Source organism: Budorcas taxicolor, chromosome 17, assembly GCF_023091745.1.
Source record: "Budorcas taxicolor isolate Tak-1 chromosome 17, Takin1.1, whole genome shotgun sequence".
NCBI classification, from domain to species: Eukaryota; Metazoa; Chordata; class Mammalia; order Artiodactyla; family Bovidae; genus Budorcas; species Budorcas taxicolor.
In genome coordinates this window covers 66,366,511-66,387,868 of record NC_068926.1, presented here as the reverse complement: position 1 = coordinate 66,387,868, position 21,358 = coordinate 66,366,511, and the positions used below count along the sequence as shown (strand labels likewise).

The 21,358-nt window shown below is 50.1% G+C and overlaps 1 protein-coding gene across 1 annotated transcript in view; it reads left to right on the top strand.

The window, feature by feature from the left end:
* Positions 1–7,989: 7,989 nt before the first annotated feature.
* Positions 7,990–21,358, top strand: part of TFIP11 (tuftelin interacting protein 11) — a 19,310-nt gene continuing 5,941 nt past the window's right edge. The window contains exons 1-9 of the mRNA XM_052654383.1: positions 7,990–8,067; positions 9,636–9,853; positions 15,495–15,648; positions 15,918–16,074; positions 17,375–17,502; positions 17,852–18,004; positions 19,339–19,866; positions 19,983–20,089; positions 20,947–21,115. Coding sequence (XP_052510343.1) covers positions 9,645–9,853; positions 15,495–15,648; positions 15,918–16,074; positions 17,375–17,502; positions 17,852–18,004; positions 19,339–19,866; positions 19,983–20,089; positions 20,947–21,115 — 1,605 coding nt within the window. The 5' untranslated portion in view covers positions 7,990–8,067; positions 9,636–9,644. The remainder of the gene's footprint in view (positions 8,068–9,635; positions 9,854–15,494; positions 15,649–15,917; positions 16,075–17,374; positions 17,503–17,851; positions 18,005–19,338; positions 19,867–19,982; positions 20,090–20,946; positions 21,116–21,358) is intronic.

The window sequence follows — 21,358 nt, the reverse complement described above, 5'->3', positions numbered from 1 at the left end:
ATCCCCCAAATGCTTAGGGATCAACCAGGCTCAGAACAGTTTCTTATCCTTAAGGGTTAAATGTTTTACTCACACCCCCTTTCCTTCATTCCCATGACGGTAGTGTGGCTTCGGGAAGGCAGTGACTCACAGTGGCGTGGGATATGGCTTTTTGGAATCGGGCCAGAGTACCAGCTATGTGGCTTGCACTCCTGTTTCTTCATCTGTAAAAGGGGGAAGTTAGAACTTCCTGGGTTTATTGGGAGGGGCTGGTGGGTGAGGTGGGTGTGATGCCTGGGAAGTGATGAGCTCACAGAGGGAAGCAGCTTGTGTCTTCCCGGTCTTGAGACGGCAGTGGGATGGGCTGCTACCGGAGTCGTGGGCGCAGGAAGCTCATGACCCTCGAGGGGCGTGATCTCAGCTACTTTTTGCCCATCTCAGGCTGGTCTGGATCTTCCGTTCTGTCAAGCTCAGGCCACAATATGTGTTCTTTTGTGACAAAAACTGAAAATTCAGACTAAGCCATGTGCCGCTGTGGAGTGTCAGCGTCCCAGAAGGCATCCAGGCTCATTCATGGTTCCGCCCATCCCTCGCTGTGTGACTAACCGGCCCCTGGCTTCGGGACCTAAAACCATGCCTTGTGCAACCTCTCAGTTCTGGGAGTCAACTAGAGCAACCTCGGTGGTCCTCGGAGTCAGATGGTGGCCGGGGCTTGTCACCCTAGTCAGATGGTCCACTGTAGGGTCCTGCATTCGGGTGTCTGGTGCCTGGGCTCAGGTGTTGGATCATCTGCGGGCATCACTGTCAGGTACCCTCTCCACATGCCAGTCTGGACTTCTTGCGGATGGCAGTCTCAGGATAGCCAGACTTCTTACGTGACAGCTGCCTCCCCCCACTGCCTCCGCCAGCAGATGCCACGCAGTTGAGGGACATACCTGGAGCTGGTGCAGTGTCATTTCCCCTCACCTCACCTGTATCACCTTTTAAGGATGCTTGCCACACAGTAATGCACCAGGCCTGCAGAACCTCCTCTCAGCTATCTCAGGACAGTGCTCACAGATGCTTGAAAGATAAGTAGGGGAGAAGCCATCTGTAAGAAACACTTAAAAGGAAACCACATTTGCTAGTCTCAGCTCATCTGGGTCTTCGGTTCTGCCAAGCTCAGGACATGATATATATATTTTTGTGACAGAACTCAAATTACGACTCAGCCATGTGCCACTGTAGAATGTCAGTGTCCCAGAAAAGGGACTTGTGCTAGACTTTAAATATATCGTCTTTGAAATGCCACTTACAGATTGTTTCTATGGTACCAACCTATTTAAAGTTGCAACTCAGGATTCCCCCCCACCCCAAAATCTTTTGAAGGCAATATAGAAACAGTTCCGTATGGTGTGAGTGACCTAAGCGGGTGATTAGAAGTGTGGACCCCTGTGGAAATATAGGAATTACCTTGGAAGATTGGGGAATCGAAGAGATGACATGTGCAGAGCTTTTATTCTTTGTGACCCTGAACAGACAGGAGTCAGTCTATGCATTATTCGCTCACGCAAGTGGATAGAATCGATGTGGGATGGGGCAGGCACGGTGCAGCAGAGAAAGTGCTTGTCCGGCCCCGCCCTTAAACACCCTGTGTGACCCTGGTACCTCCCCGTAGGGCGTGGCCTCCTCTGCCGCCTCTTCTGTGAAAAGGGAAGAAAAGGACCAATGAGGGTCCGAGAGCCCTGCCAGGCTTCTGCTGAGGAACCTTGTTGCCTGGCAACCCCTCCTGGGAAGGCTACATGTCTGAGCACCTCATTGGGAATCTAGACATGGGCCTGGATCCCCTGGGTCCCAAATGAAGGGTTTTATCTGGGGAATTCTGGGAGACCAGACTGGATCTGAGAATCCGCAAACTAAACCTCTGGCTACCTCCCTCCTGGCTTTTCTGGAGGCTGTGTGCACTTCAGTCCAAAAATCTGGAAAAACCACTTGTCCTTGAGGCTCGAGACCGTCCATGCAGAGATATGCGATTGTCTTCTAAATCAAAGTAGATCTGACTGAGCCAGGAGCTTCTTACATGCATTAATTAGCTCGCTCTCTCCTGCTTTTTATTTTGGCCCTGGGAACTGCCTTTCAGAGCAATACGAGCTTTATCCCTATTTTAGAGATGGAAGGGACTTCCCTGGTTGTCCAATGATTAAGACTTCGTGCTTCCACCACAGGGGGTGCAGATTCGATCCTTGCTCAAGGAACTAAGATCCCACTTGCTATCCAGCCAAACAAAAACAATATGCCAATAGAGATGGGAAACTGAAGTGTAGAGAAGTGAAACAACCTGCCCAGGTCTAAGAAACAAAGTGGAAATTATTTGGGTCCTTGACGTTTTACTCCAGAAACTTCACTTAAAAAAAAAAAATCTAAGTACATTGTTGTCATAGTTTCCAGTCGCTCAGTCGTGTCCGACTCTTTGCGACCCCGTGGACTGCAGTGCGCCAGGCTTCCCTGTCCTTCACCGTCTCCCGGAGTTTGCTCAGACTCGTGTCCACTGAGTCGATGATGCCATCCAACCATCTCATCCTCTGTCACCCCCTTCTCCTGCCCTCCATCTTTCCCAGCATCAAGGTCTTTTCCTTTGAGTTGGCTCTTCCCATCAGGTTGCCAAAATATTGCAGCTTCAGCACCAGCCCTTCCAATAAATATTCAGGGAGAAGACATTTTTTTTTTCTTTTAATCATTTGAGAATAAGTTGCCTACGTGATGTCTGTCCTATCACCCCCTAAATACGCTAGTATTTCCAACTAACAAAGACATTCTCCAGTGTAACCACAGGACAATCGTCAAAAGCAAGAAATGAACGTGGACGCGCCACCACCTTGGAGCCCTCAGACTGCACTGGCGTTTTGACAGCTGTCCCAGTAACTTCCTTTATCGCAAAAAGATCCAGTTCAGAAGCATCTGTTGCTTTTAGTTGTCATGTCCCTTCAGTTTCCTTTCATCTGGAACAGTTCTAGGGTTTTTCTTTACCTTTCACTCCCTTGGCACTTTCGGAGGTTGCAGACCAGTTCTTTTAAAACATTGATTTAGTTTTGGCGGTGCTGGGTCTTTCCTGCAGGGCTTTTCTCGTGTGGAGAGTGGGGGCTACTCTAACTGAGGTGCGCTGGCTTCTCGTTCCCATGGCTTCTCTTGCTCTCGAGCACAGGCTCTGGGACTCGTGGGCTTAAGTAGTTGCGGCTCCCAGGCTCTAGAGCACAGGCTGAGCAGCTGGGATGCCAAGTGCTTAGTTGCTCCACGACATGTGGGATCTTCCCGGATCAGGACCAGGGATCGATCCAGCGTCTCCTGCATTGGCAGGCGGATGCTTTACCACTGGACCACCAGGGAAGCCCCAGAGCAGTTGTTTTATACAAATCCCCATACTGGGGGTTTGTCTTATGTATCCTCATGGGTCCATTCAGGTTATGCACCTTGGCAGAAATCACAGGATTGATGCTTCGATCTTCTCAGGACATCCTATTGAAGATTTCCATTCGTCCCATTCTAGGGGACACATACACTCTGATCACTTGATCAGAGCCTATATTCTCAACGACCCCATGACAATCCACAAAGTTTCCTCCTCCAGAAGCCACGTGGTAGAGTCCATTTGTTGAAGTAAATCCACTGGCATCAATCCCTCGAGATCAAAGTAGCTACAGATTCATAAAGTCTGCTGTAAAGCTGTGGACATGGCTACAGAGAAGCCAGGCTTACATTTATTTTTGGTTTTGACCTATAAACAGAAGCAAGTACATTTTCAGACCCCGGCTCAGAATGTTTTATCTTGTCTCCGTGTTTGCCTTACTCTGCTCCATAGTGGGCCTTCAGTCTCTAAGACTTGCTCCCTCTGGCCTTCTCCTCTACTAAAACCTCACTTTCTAGATCCTTTCCTGAGTGCATGTTATGTAGTATCTATCTGTCTGGCACATGGACAAGACACGTCATTGGGGATACAGAGACACAGACCCCTTTCCCAAGTAATTGGCTTCCTGTAGGTTCTTGTTTAATTCAGGACCATGGGAATTTAGACCCACATCTTGACTCCAAGTCCCTTGTTCTGTGTATACATTAACAATGCCTCTTGGGTCTTTACTGGAGAAGGGAATGGCAAACCAGTATTCTTGCCTTGAGAACACCATAAACAGTATGAAACGGCAAAAAGATAGGACACTGAAAGATGAACTCCCCAGGTCGGTAGGTGCCCAATATGTTACTGGAGATCAGTGGAGAAATAACTCCAGAATGAAGAGACGGAGCCAAAGCAAAAAGAACACCCAGTTGTGGATGTGACTGATGATGGAAGTAAAGTCTGATGCTGTAAAGAGCAATATTGCATAGGAACCTGGAATGTTAGTTTCATGAATCAAGGCAAATTGGAAGTGGTCTAACAGGAGATGGCAAGAGTGAACATAGACATTTTAGGAATCAGCGAACTAAAATGGACTGGAATGGGTGAATTTAACCCAGATGACCATTATATCTGCTACTGGGGGCAAGAATCCCTTAGAAAAAATGGAGTAGCCATCATAGTCAACAAAAAGAGTCTGAAATGCAGTACTTGGATGCAACCTCAAAAACGGCAGAATGATCTCTGTTCGTTTCCAAGGCAAACCATTCAATATTACAGTAATCCAGGTCTGTGCCCTGACCAGTAATGTTGAAAAAGCTGAAGTTGAATGGCTCTATGAAGACCTACAAGACCTTCTAGAACTAACACCCAAAAAAGATGTCCTTTTCATTATAGGGGACTGAAATGCAAAAGTAGTAATTCAAGAAACACCTGGCGTAACAGGCAAATTTGGCCTTGGAATGCGGAATGAAGCAGGGCAGAGGCTAATAGAGTTTTGCCAAGAGAACGCACTGGTCATAGCAAACGCCTTCTTCCAACAACACAAGAGAAGATTCTGCACATGGACATCACCAGATGGTCAATACCGAAATCCGATGGATTATATTCTTTGCATCCAAAGATGGAGAAGCTCTATACAGTCAGCAAAAACAAGACCGGAAGCTGACTGTGGCTCAGATCATGAACTCCTTATTGCTAAATTCAGACTTAAAGAAAGTAGAGAAAACCACTAGACCATTCAGGTATGACCTAAATCAAATCCCTTACAATTATACAGTGGAAGTGACAAATATATTCAAAGGATTAGATCTGATAGAGTGCCTGAAGAATTATGGATGGAGGTTTGTGACATTCTACAGGAGGCAGTGATCAAGGCCATCCCCAAGAAAAAGAAATGCAAAAAGGCAAAATGGTTGTCTGAGGAGGCCTTACAAACAGCTATGAAAAGAAGAGAAGTGAAAGGCAAAAGAGAAAAGGAAAGGTATACCCATTTGAATGCAGAGTTCCAAAGAACAGCAAAGAGAGATAAGAATGCCCTCCTCAGTGATCAATGCAAAGGAATAGAGGAAAACAACAGAATGAGAAAGATTAGATATCTCTTCAAGAAAATAAATTCCTAGGGAAATTTTCATGCACAGATGAGCACAATAAAGGACAGAAATGGTGTGGACCTAACGGAAGCAGAAGATATTAAGAAGAGGTGGCAAGAATATACAGAAGAACTACACAAAAAAGATTTTAATGACCCAGATTAACACGATGACGTGATCACTCACCTAGAGCCAGACATTCTGGAATGTGAAGTGGGCCTTAGGAAGCATTACTATGAACAAAGCTAGTGGAGGTGATGGAATTCCCGTTGAGTTTTTTCAAATGCTAAAAGATGATGCTGTTAAAGTGCTGTACTCAATATGCCAACAAATTTGGAAAACAGCGGTGGCCACAGGACTGGAAAAGGTCGGTTTTCATTCCAATCCCAAAGAATGTTCAAACTACCGCACCATTGCACTCATCTCACATGCCTGCAAAGTAATGCTCAAAATTCTCCAAGCCAGGCTTCAACAGTACATGACTGGTGAACTTCCAGATGTTCAAGCTGGGTTTAGAAAAGGCAGAGGAACCAGAGATCAAATGGCCAACATCTGCTGGATCATCGAAAAAGCAAGAGAGTTCCAGAAAAACATCTGCTTCTGCTTTATTGAGTGTGTGAAAACCTTTGACTGTGTGGGTCACAACAAACTGTGGAAAATTCTTCAAGAGATGGGAATACCAGACCACCTGACCTGCCTCCTGAGAAATCTGTATGCAGGTCAAGAAGAAACAGTTAGAACTAGACATGGAACAAGAGACTGGTTCCAAATCGGGAAAGGAGTATGTCGAAGCTATATATTGCCACCCTGCTTATTTAACTTATATGCAGAGTACATCATGAGAAACGCTGGGCTGGATGAAGCACAAGCTGGAATCTGCTGGGAGAAATATCAATAACCTCAGATATGCAGATGACACCACCCTTATGGCAGAAAGTGAAGAAGAATTAAAGAGCCTCTTGATGAAAGTGAAAGTGGAGAGTGAAAAAGTTGGCTTAAAACTCAGCATTCAGAAAACGAAGATCATGGCATCTGGTCCCATCACTTCATGGCAAGTAGTTGGAGAAACAGTGGAAACAGTGACAGACTTTATTTTGGGGGCTCCAAAATCACTGCTGATGGTGACTGAAGCCATGAAATTAGAAGATGCTTGCTCCTTGGAAGAAAAGTTATGACCAACCTAGACAGCATATTGAAAAGCAGAGACATTACTTTGCTAACAAAGGCTCATCTAGTCAAAGCTATGGTTTTTCCTGTGGTCATGTATGGATGTGAGAGTTGGACTGTAAAGAAAGCTGAGCGCTGAAGAATGGATGCTTTTGAACTGTGGTGTTGGAGAAGACTTGAGAGTCTCTTGGACAGCAAGGAGATCCAACCAGTCCATCTTAAAGGAAATCAGTCCCGAATATTCATTGGAAGGACTGATGCTGAAGCTGAAACTCCAATACTTTGGCCACCTGATGGAAAGAACTGACTGATTTGAAAAGACCCTGATGCTGGGAAAGATTGAAGCTGGGAGGAGAGGATGAGATGGTTGGATGGTATCACAGACTCAATGGACATGAGTTTGAGTAAACTCAGGGAGTTGGTGATGGACAGGGAGGCCTGGTATGCTGCAGTCCATGGGGTCGCAAAGACTCAGACGCTACTGAGCGACTGAACTGAACTGAACTGAGCTTAGGTCTTTTCATCATACAGATAGAGTGAGAGAAAATAAAAGGTAAAATTAGCAGCTAACACTCCCTAAGCATCTGTTATGTACCAGGTACAGTTTTAATTGCTTACCTATTTTGTCACAACCATTTTGCTTCAGGAAAGGTAATCAATGCCTTGCCTGGTTTTGCAGTTGTTAAGTGGTGGAGCTGAGATTGGAACTCTAGAGCCTGTGTGCTGACGCGGAATCCAGAGCTGGTGAGGGTTTCTCTAGGAGTGTCCCTGCTTGTCAGTTCCTTTGATCCCTGGAGCCTGGCACATTGTAGGCACTAGGTACATTTTTATTAGATCAGTGAACTGATTTATTTACCAACCTGTTGGAAAGGAAGAGAATGCAGAGATTGCCTGGCAGAATACTTGGGAGTTTGCCCATTTAATCCTTCACTTAATCAAACTCCTGTAAAAGGCAACCGCTCCGGGCCCACGACCGTGCTTATACTGAGAGACTCGAAGATCCAGGAGACAGTCTTGACCTTCATTATTCCTATTTGAATGTCATGTGCCGTCCCCACCCCACCGCAAATGTCTCATGCACAACTGTCCCAGGAGCTAGTCTTATATCCCCATTTTGCAGATTTAGAATCTCAGGCTGACAAAGGAATCTCCCTCGGCCAGGGTGGCTCGGCGACGTCCGTACCAGTCGTCAGAGGCGGGCGTCACCACGAAGTGAGCGCGACAAGAAACAACAGAAAAACAGCCCTTAGCCGTTCTCGGCCGCGAAAACCTTCACCATATCAATAACGCAAATGCTCTAAATCCAAAGCCGCCCCAGCGTCCCACTGCTGCCATGGCAACGAGCGCGTCATATCCGCTGACGTGATGTCATCTCTGGTGCGCCGCCTCCGCGTTCCGGCGCCTTAGTGGCGCGTTTCTCGCACCGAGTGGGGCGCTGAGTTTGGTCCGCTGAGCCGGGGAGAGGTGAGCTGGGCCCGGGAGTGGACGGACAGGGGACGCGGGGGTGTCCGTGCCAGTAGGAGAGGGGGCTCTGGCTCGCGGAAGCGGGCCTCGGCCTCGCCGGTCGCGCTTCCCTTTGGCAGACAGCTCGGCCGCCGCGGGCCGGGGGCGGGGCCGCTCGGGGTCTCCCGGCCGACTTGGACCCCGAACCTCCACCGCGGGCCCTGGACGGCGCGGCAGCGAGACGCCGAGCCCTGGCTGCAGTTCACCTGGTTTCAAGCCTCACCAGCCGTGGAACCTAGGGAAGTTAATTTCTCAGCCTCGTTTTACTGAAGTCTGAGGTTCGAAGGCGCTAGCAGTACCTCCTCCCTCGTAGAGGTGCCTTGATGCCTATATTAGATTATCGGCCTGAGGCGTCCAGCAAGGGCTTACTTAGCACCTCCTGGGGGCTCTGTAACTCGTGACAGCTCCGTGCTTTTTACCATGCCCTGTGGCCGAGGAGGCAGCGGTGATCGGCGACTCCTCTGAGAATATTTCCCACCTTTTCCGCGCCTGGATGACGTTGGGACCGGCAGGACCCAACCATTGCACCAGTGAGTTGAGTAGAGTTAAGTAGGGAAAACTTTCCCACAGAGCTGACCAGAGTTTGAACTCGCCTTAGAAGTGTTGCGAGTTGGCTGTCCCTGAAGCCTGCTTTTTGCAGCTGCTAGACGGAGGCCACAGCGCTGTCCTGCACCTAATGTATTGCGTTGCGGCGCCCCGTGCTTGGCACTTGGTCTGCGTTTAATATTCATGCATTGAGTACCAGGTAGAGTGGGGATTTGAACTCGGTCTGTGTGATTTCAGCACCTGCTTTCACAATCACTTTGCTCCATGCTAATCCAGTAATAGGAGGGGCCATAGACCTAATCTGGGACTAGAGTAACAAGCACTTCCTGTGAGCTAAGTGTTTTGAAAGAGCCATCTCATTGATTCTGCAGCACAAGCCTTCTCTAAGATTGGTACTGTAGTTAATCCACTTAAGAGACAGCTGAATCTCATCACCCAGCTACCCTGAGTGGATTGCTGCATTCGGGTTCACAGATGTGTGCTGTTTTAAGGTCGTATTCATAATCACTACTGCCTTCTAGTGCCTCAAAGGTTCCTGTCTGGGGAGGAAAACCTGAGGGTTATATATAAGTGTTTTCTAAAAAAAAAGAAATCACTTTGCTCAACTGTTATAAGTCCAGATGAAACTCTTCACTCAACAATAGAAAAAAATAATATCCAGGAAGATGTTTGCCTCATTTGTGAGGCAGTCATCCGTAGAATAACATCCTTAAATTGTTTTTACATGGTTTGTGTGTATGTGCGTGTGGGTGATGTTTGACAACATTGAGAAGGAAATATGTTTTTAACCACATGGACTGTTGGGACTGGTCTTTTTTATTCTGTTTTGGTACCTGTTTTGTAAAATACGTTTTCAGCGTCTGTTTTATTGAATTGTAACAGTGACTTCAGTGGATTTTAGTTTGGGGGAAGTTGTGAAGGCAGCTTTCTGCTGCTGCCCTAGGACTTGTCACAAACTGTGCCTTTTCCCTGCCTCCCTTCAGTGACGGGCCATGTCGCTGTCCCACCTGTACCGGGACGGGGAAGGCCACATGGATGATGACGAGGACGAGCGGGAGAACTTTGAGATCACCGACTGGGATCTCCAGAATGAATTCAACCCCAACCGGCAGCGCCACTGGCAGACCAAGGAAGAGGCCACCTACGGAGTGTGGGCAGAGCGAGACTCGGATGAGGAGAGGCCCAGCTTTGGAGGCAAACGGTATGGCTGGCGCGGCCCGCTTTCCCCAGGCGTTGGGAGCTACCCCGCTAAGTACGCTTCTCTCCCGGCCTCCCCGAGCCTCTTAGCTGCGACCTCAGCCAGGGAGCCCAGTTCCTCCTTCGGACAGAGCGCTGCTCTCTCACTGACCAATCATGAGTGAGCGATCATATATCTAAAGCCTTGTGCTGCAGCCCCAGTCCTTCCCTTCCAGGAGCCCAGACCCTGGAGGATGAAGGCAGGCTCACAAATGGAAGTTTGTAACTGACGTAGGACCGGAGGGGGAGTACTTTTCCGGGTGTTGACCCGTTCTGGGAGGTCAGGGAAGATGGAGTGGCGAGGGGCAGGAGGGAGCAGAGCCCCGTGATGGGAGGAGCAGGGCGTCCAGGAGGGTGTGAGTGGTCTTGTGGGGAGACAGACGGGGGAGAGGGAAAGGAGGGGACTGTTGTCTGTGCAGAGGGGGCGAGACGTGGCAGGGGGAGTGTGTGTGCAGACCACCCTGGGAAGCCAGAGTGGAAGCGGGGCTGTGTGATGAGACCCGGGCGGTGGTCCGGGGAGAGGTGGTGGAGACTGGGCCGGGAGGGCAGCCGCGGGCTGGGGGTTCAGGCTGAAAGCCGCCGCCTCCTTGGTGTGAAGTCGTGTGTGGGGGCTGCAGCGTGTTTGAGCAGACTGTGTAGCAGACTGAGGTTAGTCTGTGCGTCCCCACCTGAAGCCTGGATGCTCCAGCCCGTCGAGACTGTACATTTTTCACAAAAGAGACAGGGAGAAAGAGCAGAGATCCGTTCAGCCTCTTTTCATCTGGCAAGAAATGTTACCAGTGGACAGTGTGGATCATAGGGCAGGAATGTATGATCGTAAGATAGTAACAGCAGCCGGGACCTGTGGGTCCTGGTCTCACTGACCTGCTGAGAGAGGCACCAGGTGTAAAACGGGGTAAGTTTCACAGATTAGGAAACAGCGGCGAGTCACGCAGCTGAGCTGTGAGAATCAGGGTCTGATCTGGCGTTGGGCTCTCATATGGCATCTCTTAGGGCGAAATTCCTCTGTGGATCTTACTGCCACAGGGATGTTTATTTACTAGGTTAGTCATTTTAGAAAGCATCACCTTATGTTGCAGTATTCCCGGGCTTTTTCATTGGATTCTTTTCGCTCTTCTTTAGCCACACAATACAGAGCTGTCAGGTCCAGTTTATACAAAGGGGAGCTGTGACTAAGAACTTACTGTAAGTACTGTTCTTGAGGCGATTGGATAAAATCAGTACTTTCCATCTCACAGAGTTAATTTCTTAGCTATGATAGTTTTCATAAGTACATTTAATGAACACGAGCTTTTCTGAGAATGATTGATAAAATTGCTAATGTACTTTCCGTTCATATAATCTCCCTTAAGTGTATTATATTTATGATAGGGATTTATGAAAGTGTCTTTTCTTATTTGATTTTTCTGCTTGAAATAGTGTCCGAAACAAATTTTTTGTGGGGGCCGGGGAGGATAGTGTTGTTTACTTAAATGTTGTGTTAGTTTCATGTGTAGAGCAAAGTGAATCCGTCATACGTATGTATTTCTGTTTATAAGTATATACATAGAAATATGTGGAGAGACGCTGTTTTTCAGACACCTTTCCTATATAGGTTGTTACACAGTATTGAGTAGAGTTCTCTGTGGTGCACGGTAGGTCCTTGTCTGTTTTATAGGTGTGTGTGTGTTAAGCCTGAGCTCTTTAATTTATCCCTCCCCCGACACTTTCCCTTTGGCAGCCACAAGTTCGATTTCGAGATCTGTGAGTCTGTTTCTGCCTTGGAAACAAGTTCATTTGTGTCGTTTTGAACGCCTATGTTTGTCTTTCTCTGTCGCAGTTCGCTCCGTAATGCAGCCTCTCGGCCCATGTATGTCGCTGCAGGTGGCATTATTTCATTGTGTTTAATGACCAAGTAATATTCCATCGTGTATATGATTGTTCCACATCTTTGTCCACCCATCTGTTGATGGACATTAGGTTGCTTCCATGTCCTGGCTGTGGTACATAGTGCTGCAGTGGATACTAGGATGCATGTTATCTTTTTCGGTATTTATTTATTTGGCTGCATTGGATCTTAGTTGTGGCACATGAACTCCGTAGTTGTGTGAGGACTGACTTGCCCTGCGTCTTATGGGATTTAAGTTTCCCCAGCTAAGGATCAAACCTGCGTCCCGTGCATCGCAAGGCTTATTCTTAACAACGGGCCATCTGGGAGGTCCTGGGGTGCACAGATCTTTCTGAATTACGGTTTTCCATGGGTATATGCCCAGGAGTGATGTTCCTGGGTCAATCGGTGGCTCTGCTCTTAGTCTTTTAAGGCACCTCGTACTGTCTCCGCAGTGGCGGCACCTGCTAATGTCCCACCAACTGGGTCTCCTTCCTCCACGCCCTCTCTAGCATTTGTTGTTTGTAGATATTTTGATGATGGCCGTTCTGATTGGTGTGACGTGATATCTTATTGAAGTTTTTATTTCCGTTTCTCGTACTAGTGGTGTTGGGCATGTTTTTATTTGCCTCTTGGCCAGCTGTGTGTCTTTGGGAAAATGTCTGTTTAGGGCTTCTGCCCGTTTTGTGATTTTTTAAAAAAAATATTGAGCTGCCTTGAGCTATTTGTAGACTTTAGAGATTAATCCCTTGTTGGTCGCATCTTTTGCAAATATTTTCTCCCAGTTTGTGAGCTGTCTTTTCGTTTTGTTTATGGTTTCCTTTGCTGTGCAAAAGCGTTTGAGATTAATTGGGTTCCATTTGTTTATTTTTGTTTTTATTTCCATTACTCTTAAGAGCTGATTGTTGAGTTTTAAGCTTTGAAGCTGAAGTTTTAAGCCAACTTTTTCACTCTCCTCTTTCACCTTCATCAAGAGGCTCTTTAGTTCCTCTTCACTTTCTGCCTTAAGGGTGGTGTCAACTGCATATCTGAGGTTATTGATATTTCTCCCGGCAATCTTGATTCCAGCTTGTGCTTCATCCAGCCTGGCATTTTGCATGATGTGTTCTGCACATAAGTTAAATAAGCAGGGTGACAATATACAGCCTTGACATAGTCCTTTCCCAGTTTGGAACCAGTCCACTGTTCCATGTCCAGTTCTAACTGTTGCTTATTGTCTTGCATACGGATTTCTCAGGAAGTAGGTTGGGTGGTCTGGTATTCCTATCTCTTAAGAATTTTCCAGAGTTTGTTGTGATCCACAACGAAGGATTTAGGGTAATCAATAATGCTGAAGTAGATGTTTTTTTCTGGAACTCTCTTGCTTTTCCTATGATCCAGCAGATGTTGGCAATTTGATCTCTGGTTCCTCTGCCTTTTCTACATCCAGCTTGAACATCTGGAAGTTCACGGTTCACGTATTGCTGAAGCCTGGCTTGGAGAATTTTGAGCATTTCTTTGCTATATCATGTGAAATGAGAGCAATTGTGCAGTAGTTTGAGCATTCTTTGGCATTCCCTTTCTTTGGAATTGGAATGGAAACTGACCTTTTCTAGTCCTTTGGCCACTGCTGAGTTTTCCAAATTTGTTGGCATATTGAGTGCAGCACTTTAGCAGCATCATCTTTTAGCATTTGAAATAACTCAACTGGAATTCCATCACCTCCACTAACTTTGTTCGTATTGATGCTTGCTAAGGCCCACTTGGTTTTGCATTCCAGGATGTCTGGCTCTAGGTGAGTGATCACACCATCGTGGTTATCTGGGTCATGAAGATCCTTTTTGTATAGTTCTTCTGTATATTCTTGTCACCTCTTCTTAATATCTTCTGCTTCCAATAGGTCCATACCATTTCTGTCCTTTATTGTGCCCATCTTTGCACAAAAATTTCCCTTGATATCTCTAATTTTCTTGGAGAGATCTCTAGTCTTTCCCATTCTATTGTTTTCTTCTATTTCTTTTGCATTGTTCACTTAGGAAGGCTTTCGTATCTCTCCTTGCTATTTTCTGGAACTCTGCATTCAGATGGGTATATCTTTCCTTTTCTCCTTTGCCTTTTGCTTCTCGTCTTTTCTCAGCTATTTGTAAGCCCTCCTCAGACGATCATTTTGCCTTTTTGCATTTGTTTTTCTTGGGGATGGTCTTGATCACTGCCTCCTGTTCAGTGTTACGAACCTCCATCCATAGTTCTTGAGGCTATTGGAGATCTAATAGATCTAATTCGATCTATGGTGATCCATAGATCTAATCTATGGCGATTAGATTTTCAGATCTAATCCCTTGAATCTTTGTCACTTCCACTGTATAATTATTAAGGGATTTGATTTAGGTCTTACTGAATGGTTTTCCCTACTGTCTTCAGTTTAAGTCTGGATTTTGTAATGTGTTCATGTTCTGAGCCACAGTCAGCTCCTGGTCTTGTTTTTGCTAACTGTATTCAGCGTCTCCATCTTCAGCTGCAAAGAGTATAATCCATCTGATTTCGGTTTTGACCATTTGGTGAGGTCCACGTGTAGAGTCGTCTCTTGTGCTGTTGAAAACGGATGTTTGCTGTGATCAGTGCGTTCTGTTGGCAGAACTCTGTTAGCCTTTGCCCTGCGTCATTTTGTAGCCCAAGGCCAAACTTGGCTGCTGCTCTGGCTGTCTCTTGTCTTCCTACGTTTACATTCCAGTCCCGTGTGATGAAAAGGACATCTTTTTTTGGTGTTAGTTCTAGAAGGTCTTATAGGTCATCATAGAACTGTTCAACTTCAGCTTCTTCAGCATTACTGGTCGGGGCATAGACTTGGATTACTGTGATATTGAATGGTTTGCCTTGGAAACGAACAGAGATCATTCTGTCATTTTAGAGGTTGCACCCGAGTACTGCATTTCAGACTCTTTTGTTGACTATGATGGCTACCTCATTTCTTTTAAGGATTCTTGCGCACAGTAGTAGATATAATGGTCATCTGAATTAAATACACCCATTCCAGTCCATTTTAGTTCATCGATTCCTGAAATGTCAGTGTTCACTCTTGCCATCTCCTGTTTGACGGCTTCCTATTTATGTTTATTATCATCAGTTATTATGATTACTGATGTTTGAATGTATTCCTCCATTTTACTAGTACTATTAACAGGCTTTATTTCTTAAACCTTTTCGTGCCTTAATCGAATTTACCAAGTTACTGTTGTTTAATGTTAATTAACTTTTGGCCACACTGGGTCTTTGCTGTACGGGCTTTCTCTAGCTGAGATGGGGCTGCTCTCTAGTTGCCATGTACAGGCTTCTCATCGTGGAGGCTTCTTTAGTTGTGGAGCGTGGGCTTAGTTGCCCATGGCATGTGGGATCTTCCCAGACCAGAGACTGAACCTCTGTCCCCTGTGTGGGCAGGCAGATTCTTAACCACTGGACGACCAGGAAAGTCCTCAAGTTATAGTTTTTGTTTTGGGTTTTTTTTTTAATGTATTAACTAAAAGGAAAGGTGGACAGTTACATCATACTTAGAATTTTTAGTCAACTCTATGCTGTCATTGGTAAGTCTGAAGTCACAGAGTTGAGACATCAGGTCAAAGTGTCGAATGTGATTACAGGGGAGCCGGGTCTGGGGCACTGAGGATAGGAGTCAGCGCTGCTCTTTTAAAATGGATCCCATGAGGTCTGCTCTAAGGAGCTCTCCTGAGAGAGTTCTTACAGACCCCCTTGTGTTTGCCCGCAGGGCCCGCGATTACTCGGCCCCTGTCAACTTCATCAGCGCAGGGCTCAAGAAAGGGGCAGCAGAGGAGGCGGAGCTGGAGGACTCCGACGATGAAGAGAAACCCGTGAAGCAGGATGAATTTCCTAAGGATTTCGGACCAAAGAAGTTAAAAACGGTAGCATCTTAATTGAAGGGCTGTGACCTTCGTAATATCCCCAGAAGGTCGCTGTGGCCCTGGCATCTGCTGGGGGCCGGTCGTGTGGGCCTGTCCCTATGGGAGCAGGTTTCCCAGGGGTGGCTGTGGCGGGCAGTCTTTGCACTGTCCGGAGACGTCCCTGGGGTCCTTGTGGTTCATAGGGTACTTCTCACAAAGCTCTGGGACTGCCCGGCCATGGTTGCATCAGCCGAGCTTGCTTGCTTAGGTTTTTCCTTCTTTGTTTTCAGGGTGGCAATTTTAAGCCCAGCCAGAAAGGTTTTGCAGGAGGAACCAAATCTTTCATGGATTTCGGCAGCTGGGAAAGACACACAAAAGGAATCGGACAGAAGCTTCTTCAGAAAATGGGCTACGTGCCCGGAAGGGGCCTGGGGAAGAATGCTCAAGGTGTGGTGCCCCGCTCGGGGGGCAGGCAGGGGCATGCTCTGCCTTTGCTCTGCTTTGTTGCTTTTCTGCCAGAATGTGACAGTTGTGCTCTAAGCTCCATGCTTTATCAAAACTCAGGTTACATAAAATGCCGTATTTCAGCATGGGGGAGGGGTCAGGCTTCATACAGCCTGATGGGCTGAAAACAAGCTTCTTTCTGGCCTGCCCAGTGTTTCTAAAAAGTCAGATCAGTTGCCAGTGTTTAAAAATCAGACAGTTTCTCCTAGGTTGTAGATAAGCTACAGTTTAGGAGGTTGGCAGGGATTGGGTTAGCTGACAACTCCTGCCCCGGTCAGCCCCCACAGCTTCCTTATTCTGCAAGCTGTCTCCACACCACAGCCCACTCTCCTTGCTCATGTTACTGTGCCTGGGCTCTGCTCACAAGGGGGCAGGGTAGGTAGCTTAGCTGCATGAAGCATCCATGGACTTGAGTGAAGATTGGAAAGGTGACCTGGAATGAGAGTGAAGGCTGTTCTAATTTGGGAGCTCAACAGTACGAGCTGGAAAGGGTCTGGTGGGAAGTTTGGGGTGGGGGCAATTCTTCACGGAAATGCTGTAGTCCCGTTTGTAAACTTTTTTACAAGAAAAATGCATTTATTTTCAAGGCGCAAACTAGTATAGAGCAAAGCAAGCGTAAGAGATAGGGACTACCAGTGTGGAGTATTACACGGGCGTGATAAGTGTGGGTGGCGAGAGACTGCCACTCATTCGTGTCCGACTCTGTGACCCTATGGACTGGAGCCACCAGGCCCGTTTGCTCTGGAATTCTCCAGGCGAGCATCCTTGGGTGGGTTGCCATGGCCTTCTCCAGGGGATCTTCCCGACCCAGGGGTCGAACCCTGGTCTCCTGCACTGCAGCCAGATTCTTTACCAACTGAGCCACCAGGGAAGCGTGTGTATATATATAATATAATAAGAAAACAGATGGTGTTTAAATGGCGGCTCCCCCTCTCTTTAGTCAGAATCAACATACCCTTCCCGTAGTAACTGGCTTCCAGGCAAACAGCGTAGGCCAGAGTCGGTTATAACTACTCCCGTCTACTAAGTGAGTGACCGCAGTGGAAGCGGCCCTCAGGGCCTGCGTGCACTCCTGTTGGCACACTGCTCTGTGATATCGGCAGCAGGGCCAGGTGGGGCGGGCAGGAGCGGCTCCTCTCTGGGCGGTGTGCTGTCCCATGGGAGGACCAGGGAGCGGGTCTCCGCACATGGCACACCCACATGACGGCAATGACTGCAAGTCTGTCTCTCTCAAATCCATCAGGCATCATTAACCCAATCGAAGCCAAGCAGAGGAAGGGCAAAGGTGCGGTGGGGGCGTACGGCTCGGAGCGCACCACCCAGTCCCTGCAGGACTTCCCCGTGGTCGACTCGGAAGAGGAGGCCGAGGAGGTGGGTTGGGAGGCGGCCCGGCTGGCTTGTGCACCTGTCGGTCGGGGTTGGTCTGTCTGCTCGTTCGTTAGCTCAGCCAGCGTCCGGGGTTCCGGGGTCGAGCTCACGCTGTGCACCAGCACGGGCCAGAGGCTGGTGTCCCGCCATCAACAGGGAACACGGCACACAAGTAACCAGTGTGGTCAGAAATGGGGGTGTGGGGACAGGGTCTCGCCTTTGTAGGTGGGAGTGGGTGTCAGGCAGCCTCCTCAGAGGGGTCAGCATCACACAGCACCATTCTCAGCACGGAACCGTGTGGAGGTCTCAGCAGCCCTTTCATCTTCTGATGGACCATGTCCCTCTGACTCAGGAATTTCAGAAGGAGCTGAGCCAGTGGAGGAAAGACCCCAGCGGAAGCAAGAAGAAGCCCAAGTATTCTTACAAGACTGTGGAAGAGCTGAAAGCCAAGGGCAGGATTAGTAAGAAGCTCACCGCTCCCCAGAAGGAGCTTTCTCAGGTCAAGGTAGGTGCTCACAGATGCCCACCCTGGATGGGGGTCTGGGAGACACGCAGTTACGCCACACACGAGAGGCGGTCTCCAAGCACCTGCTCGTAAGGCGCCTGCGGGTCTTCTGTGCAGGGGCGGGAGGGTGTGTGCGTGTGCTTTTATCGCGGGTAGCAGCCTCTGTCCCTTCCCTGCACTCAGGTTCATCATCGCCGCCCCGCCCCCCGCCCCCCAACATGACGGTGCTAAGGCTGCCAGTTCCTAGTGTTCTGTTGCTAGACCTTGAACATGGCTGGGTCCGTCTGGGGCAGGTCACTTTGTGCATAAAGCCCTGTCTGTGCTGGGGACAGTTCTTAAGGCTCGATTTCTAGAAGTGCAGTCGCCAGGTTGAAGCATTGGAAGCTCTTGGAGTCTCTGACCAGGAAGGGCGCTCGGGGCATCCCCACGTGGCCTCAAGGTGACCCGACTTTCAGCCCCAGGCATGTGCAGACTGAGAGGCTTTCCCGTCACCGCCCCAGGGGACAGAGGTGACAGGTGTCTGCTGCAGGAGGTCACTGTGCGTCACAGAACCGAGAGTTCAGTGGGTTCTCCAAGGTCAGGTGGCAGGTCATCTGGGGACCTGGCAGGAAGTCGCAGCCGGAGCCTTTGCGGCCACAGGTCTGGTCGGGCCGAGGGCTGGAGCGGAGGGGACAGCTTCCTGGGTGTTCCAGTTCAGGTGGTCCCGGGTCGCAGTCTTGGCTCAAGTGACGGCGGTACTTCGTTTCAGTACCATCCTGTTCTCATTGTCAGTCGTCCCGACACTGAAATCACCTCATTTCCTTGGCTGCCTCTGTGGGTTTTGTGTGTCATGTTTTTACATTAAAAAACAGAACAGCTCTTCCCGCAGTGCAGTACGCGGTACCTTGTAGACAACTGCGAAATGGAGGCAAAAGTATCAACATTATTTTCCCCATAACTGACCATTTTTCACACCTGTGATGTATATATCTTTTCAGGTCTTTTTGTTGAAATGTGCATTTTTTACCAAGGTATTTTTGACTGTGTTTGTTGTTTTATTGCCTGCTTTAATCAGTACAGCCTCTACTCTTGTATGAAAATAGAGCTTCATCTCAACGACATAGTCCCATGTGTATGTCATCAGTTTTCCGTCTAGTCTGTCCAGAGGCCCCAGGGGAGGGCTTGTCCGTCTGTCCCTGGTGGTCGGGTCCCTGGCCTCTGCTGAGCCCTGCCCCAGCTCCGCTGAGCAGTGCTCACAGGCTCCCACGAGCGTGGCGCCCTGCCCGGGCTTCGGTGCGCATCCTGAGGGGCAGCGGTGGCGCGCGTTCACCCGCGGGCCCCTCCGCCCTCCCCAGGTCATAGACATGACCGGCCGGGAGCAGAAGGTCTACTACAGCTACAGCCAGATCAGCCACAAGCACGGCGTCCCGGACGACGGGCTCCCGCCGCAGGCGCAGCCGCCCCCCCTGCCGGGCAAGGAGGCCCGGGCGCCCGGCTTCGCGCTGCCCGAGCTGGAGCACAACCTGCAGCTGCTCATCGAGCTGACGGAGCAGGAGATCATCCGCAACGACCGGCAGCTGCAGTACGAGCGGGACGTGGTGGTGAACTTGACGCACGAGCTGGAGAAGGCGGCGGGCGCGCTGCAGCAGGAGCAGCGGGCCATCGCCAGCCTGAGCGAGGTGCTGGCGCTCGTGGAGGAGTGCGAGCGGCGCCTGCAGCCCGGCTGCAGTGACCCGCTCACGCTGGACGAGTGCGCCCGCGTCTTCCAGACGCTGCGGGACAAGTACTACGAGGAGTACCGGATGTCCGACCGCGTGGACCTGGCCGTGGCCATCGTCTACCCGCTCATGAAGGACTACTTCAAGGAGTGGGACCCCCTCAAGGTGAGCGGGCAGGGGAGACCGCCGCGCCGCCTCTCGCCTGGGGCGGCCCGGGCTCCAGACGGTCCGGAGGGTGAGAGGCGGCCGGCTGCGCTCAGCCGCTGTGTCTTCCTCCTCAGGACTGCACGTACGGCATCGAGACCATCTCCCAGTGGAAGAGCCTCCTGGAGAACGACCAGCTGCTGTCGCACGGCGGGCAGGACCTCTCAGCGGACGCCTTCCACAGGTGCTTCCGGGGGCGGCGGAGGAGCGCTCCCGGCCGGGCGGCGGGGCTCGGCCCCCTGGGTACCTGCGGGTGCTGCTCTGGGAACTTAGACTCGCCCATCTAAGTGCTCTTGGGAGCGATGGGGGAGCACTCCCGGCCGGGTGGCGGGGCTCGGCCCCCTGGGTACCTGCGGGTGCTGCTCTGGAAACTTAGACTCGCCCGTCTAAGTGCTTCTGGGGGCGGCGGGGCTCGGCCCCCTGGGTACCTGCGGGTGCTGCTCTGGAAGCTTAGACTCGCCCATCTAAGTGCTCCTGGGAGCGACGGGGGAGCGCTCCCGGCCTGGCGGCGGGGCTCAGCCTGTGTGGGCCCCGGGCGCCTGTGGGTGCCGCTCAGGGAACGTGGATTCGCCCACCCGCTCACCCTCCCCTTGTGTGCGCTGAGGATCTATCTGTCCTCGCCGGACTCACCTGGGAGTGAGGCAGGGCCGGTCTCCAGGAAGGGACAAGGCGGGTGGTAACGGAGTGGACAGATACAGCCAGGCTGAGCATGAATGGCAAGGGTGCCACCTGTGTGCGCACATACAGGTGCAGGTGGAGGTACAGGTCTCGGGAGGCTGACGCTGAAGCCTGGACCTGAGGGGTCGGCTCTGCAGTAGAGCCCCAGGTGGGGAAGTGCCCGCAGCCGCCCCACCAGGGAGGCAGGGACACCCAGGAAACACCCCGAGGCCAAGTGGGAGCCACGAGAGCTGTGGGCCGGCCAGTGGTTTCCTGACAGGAGGGCCCTGCTGTTGGGTGTCTGCAGTCCTGCCCCAGAGGTGGGGGTGGGGGTAGTGGGACCAGCTGGGCGTGTAACCAGCCCCCCACACCCCCCACCCGCAGGCTGATCTGGGAAGTCTGGATGCCGTTTGTCCGGAGCATCGTTGCACAGTGGCAGCCGAGGAACTGCGACCCGATGGTGGACTTCCTGGACAGCTGGGCGCCCCTTATCCCCGTGTGGGTGCTGGACAACATCCTGGAGCAGCTCATCTTCCCCAAGCTGCAGAAGGAGGTGGGCCCGTGGGGTGGGGGCCGGGGCTCGGGCAGCAGTGGCCTTCAGTGGCTGTCACGTCAGCTCCAGCCTCAGAGCCGTTCCTCGAAGCCCGCTTTGTAGGGAATTCATTTACTTGGTTTCTTCAGTGACTTAGAATTGTACCGTTTCTGAGACGTAATACAAATAGTGTAGGTGTACTGGTGGTTGAATAACCCTGTCTTGGGGGAATGTAATGGAGACTGTGGCCCCCCACACGCTTGC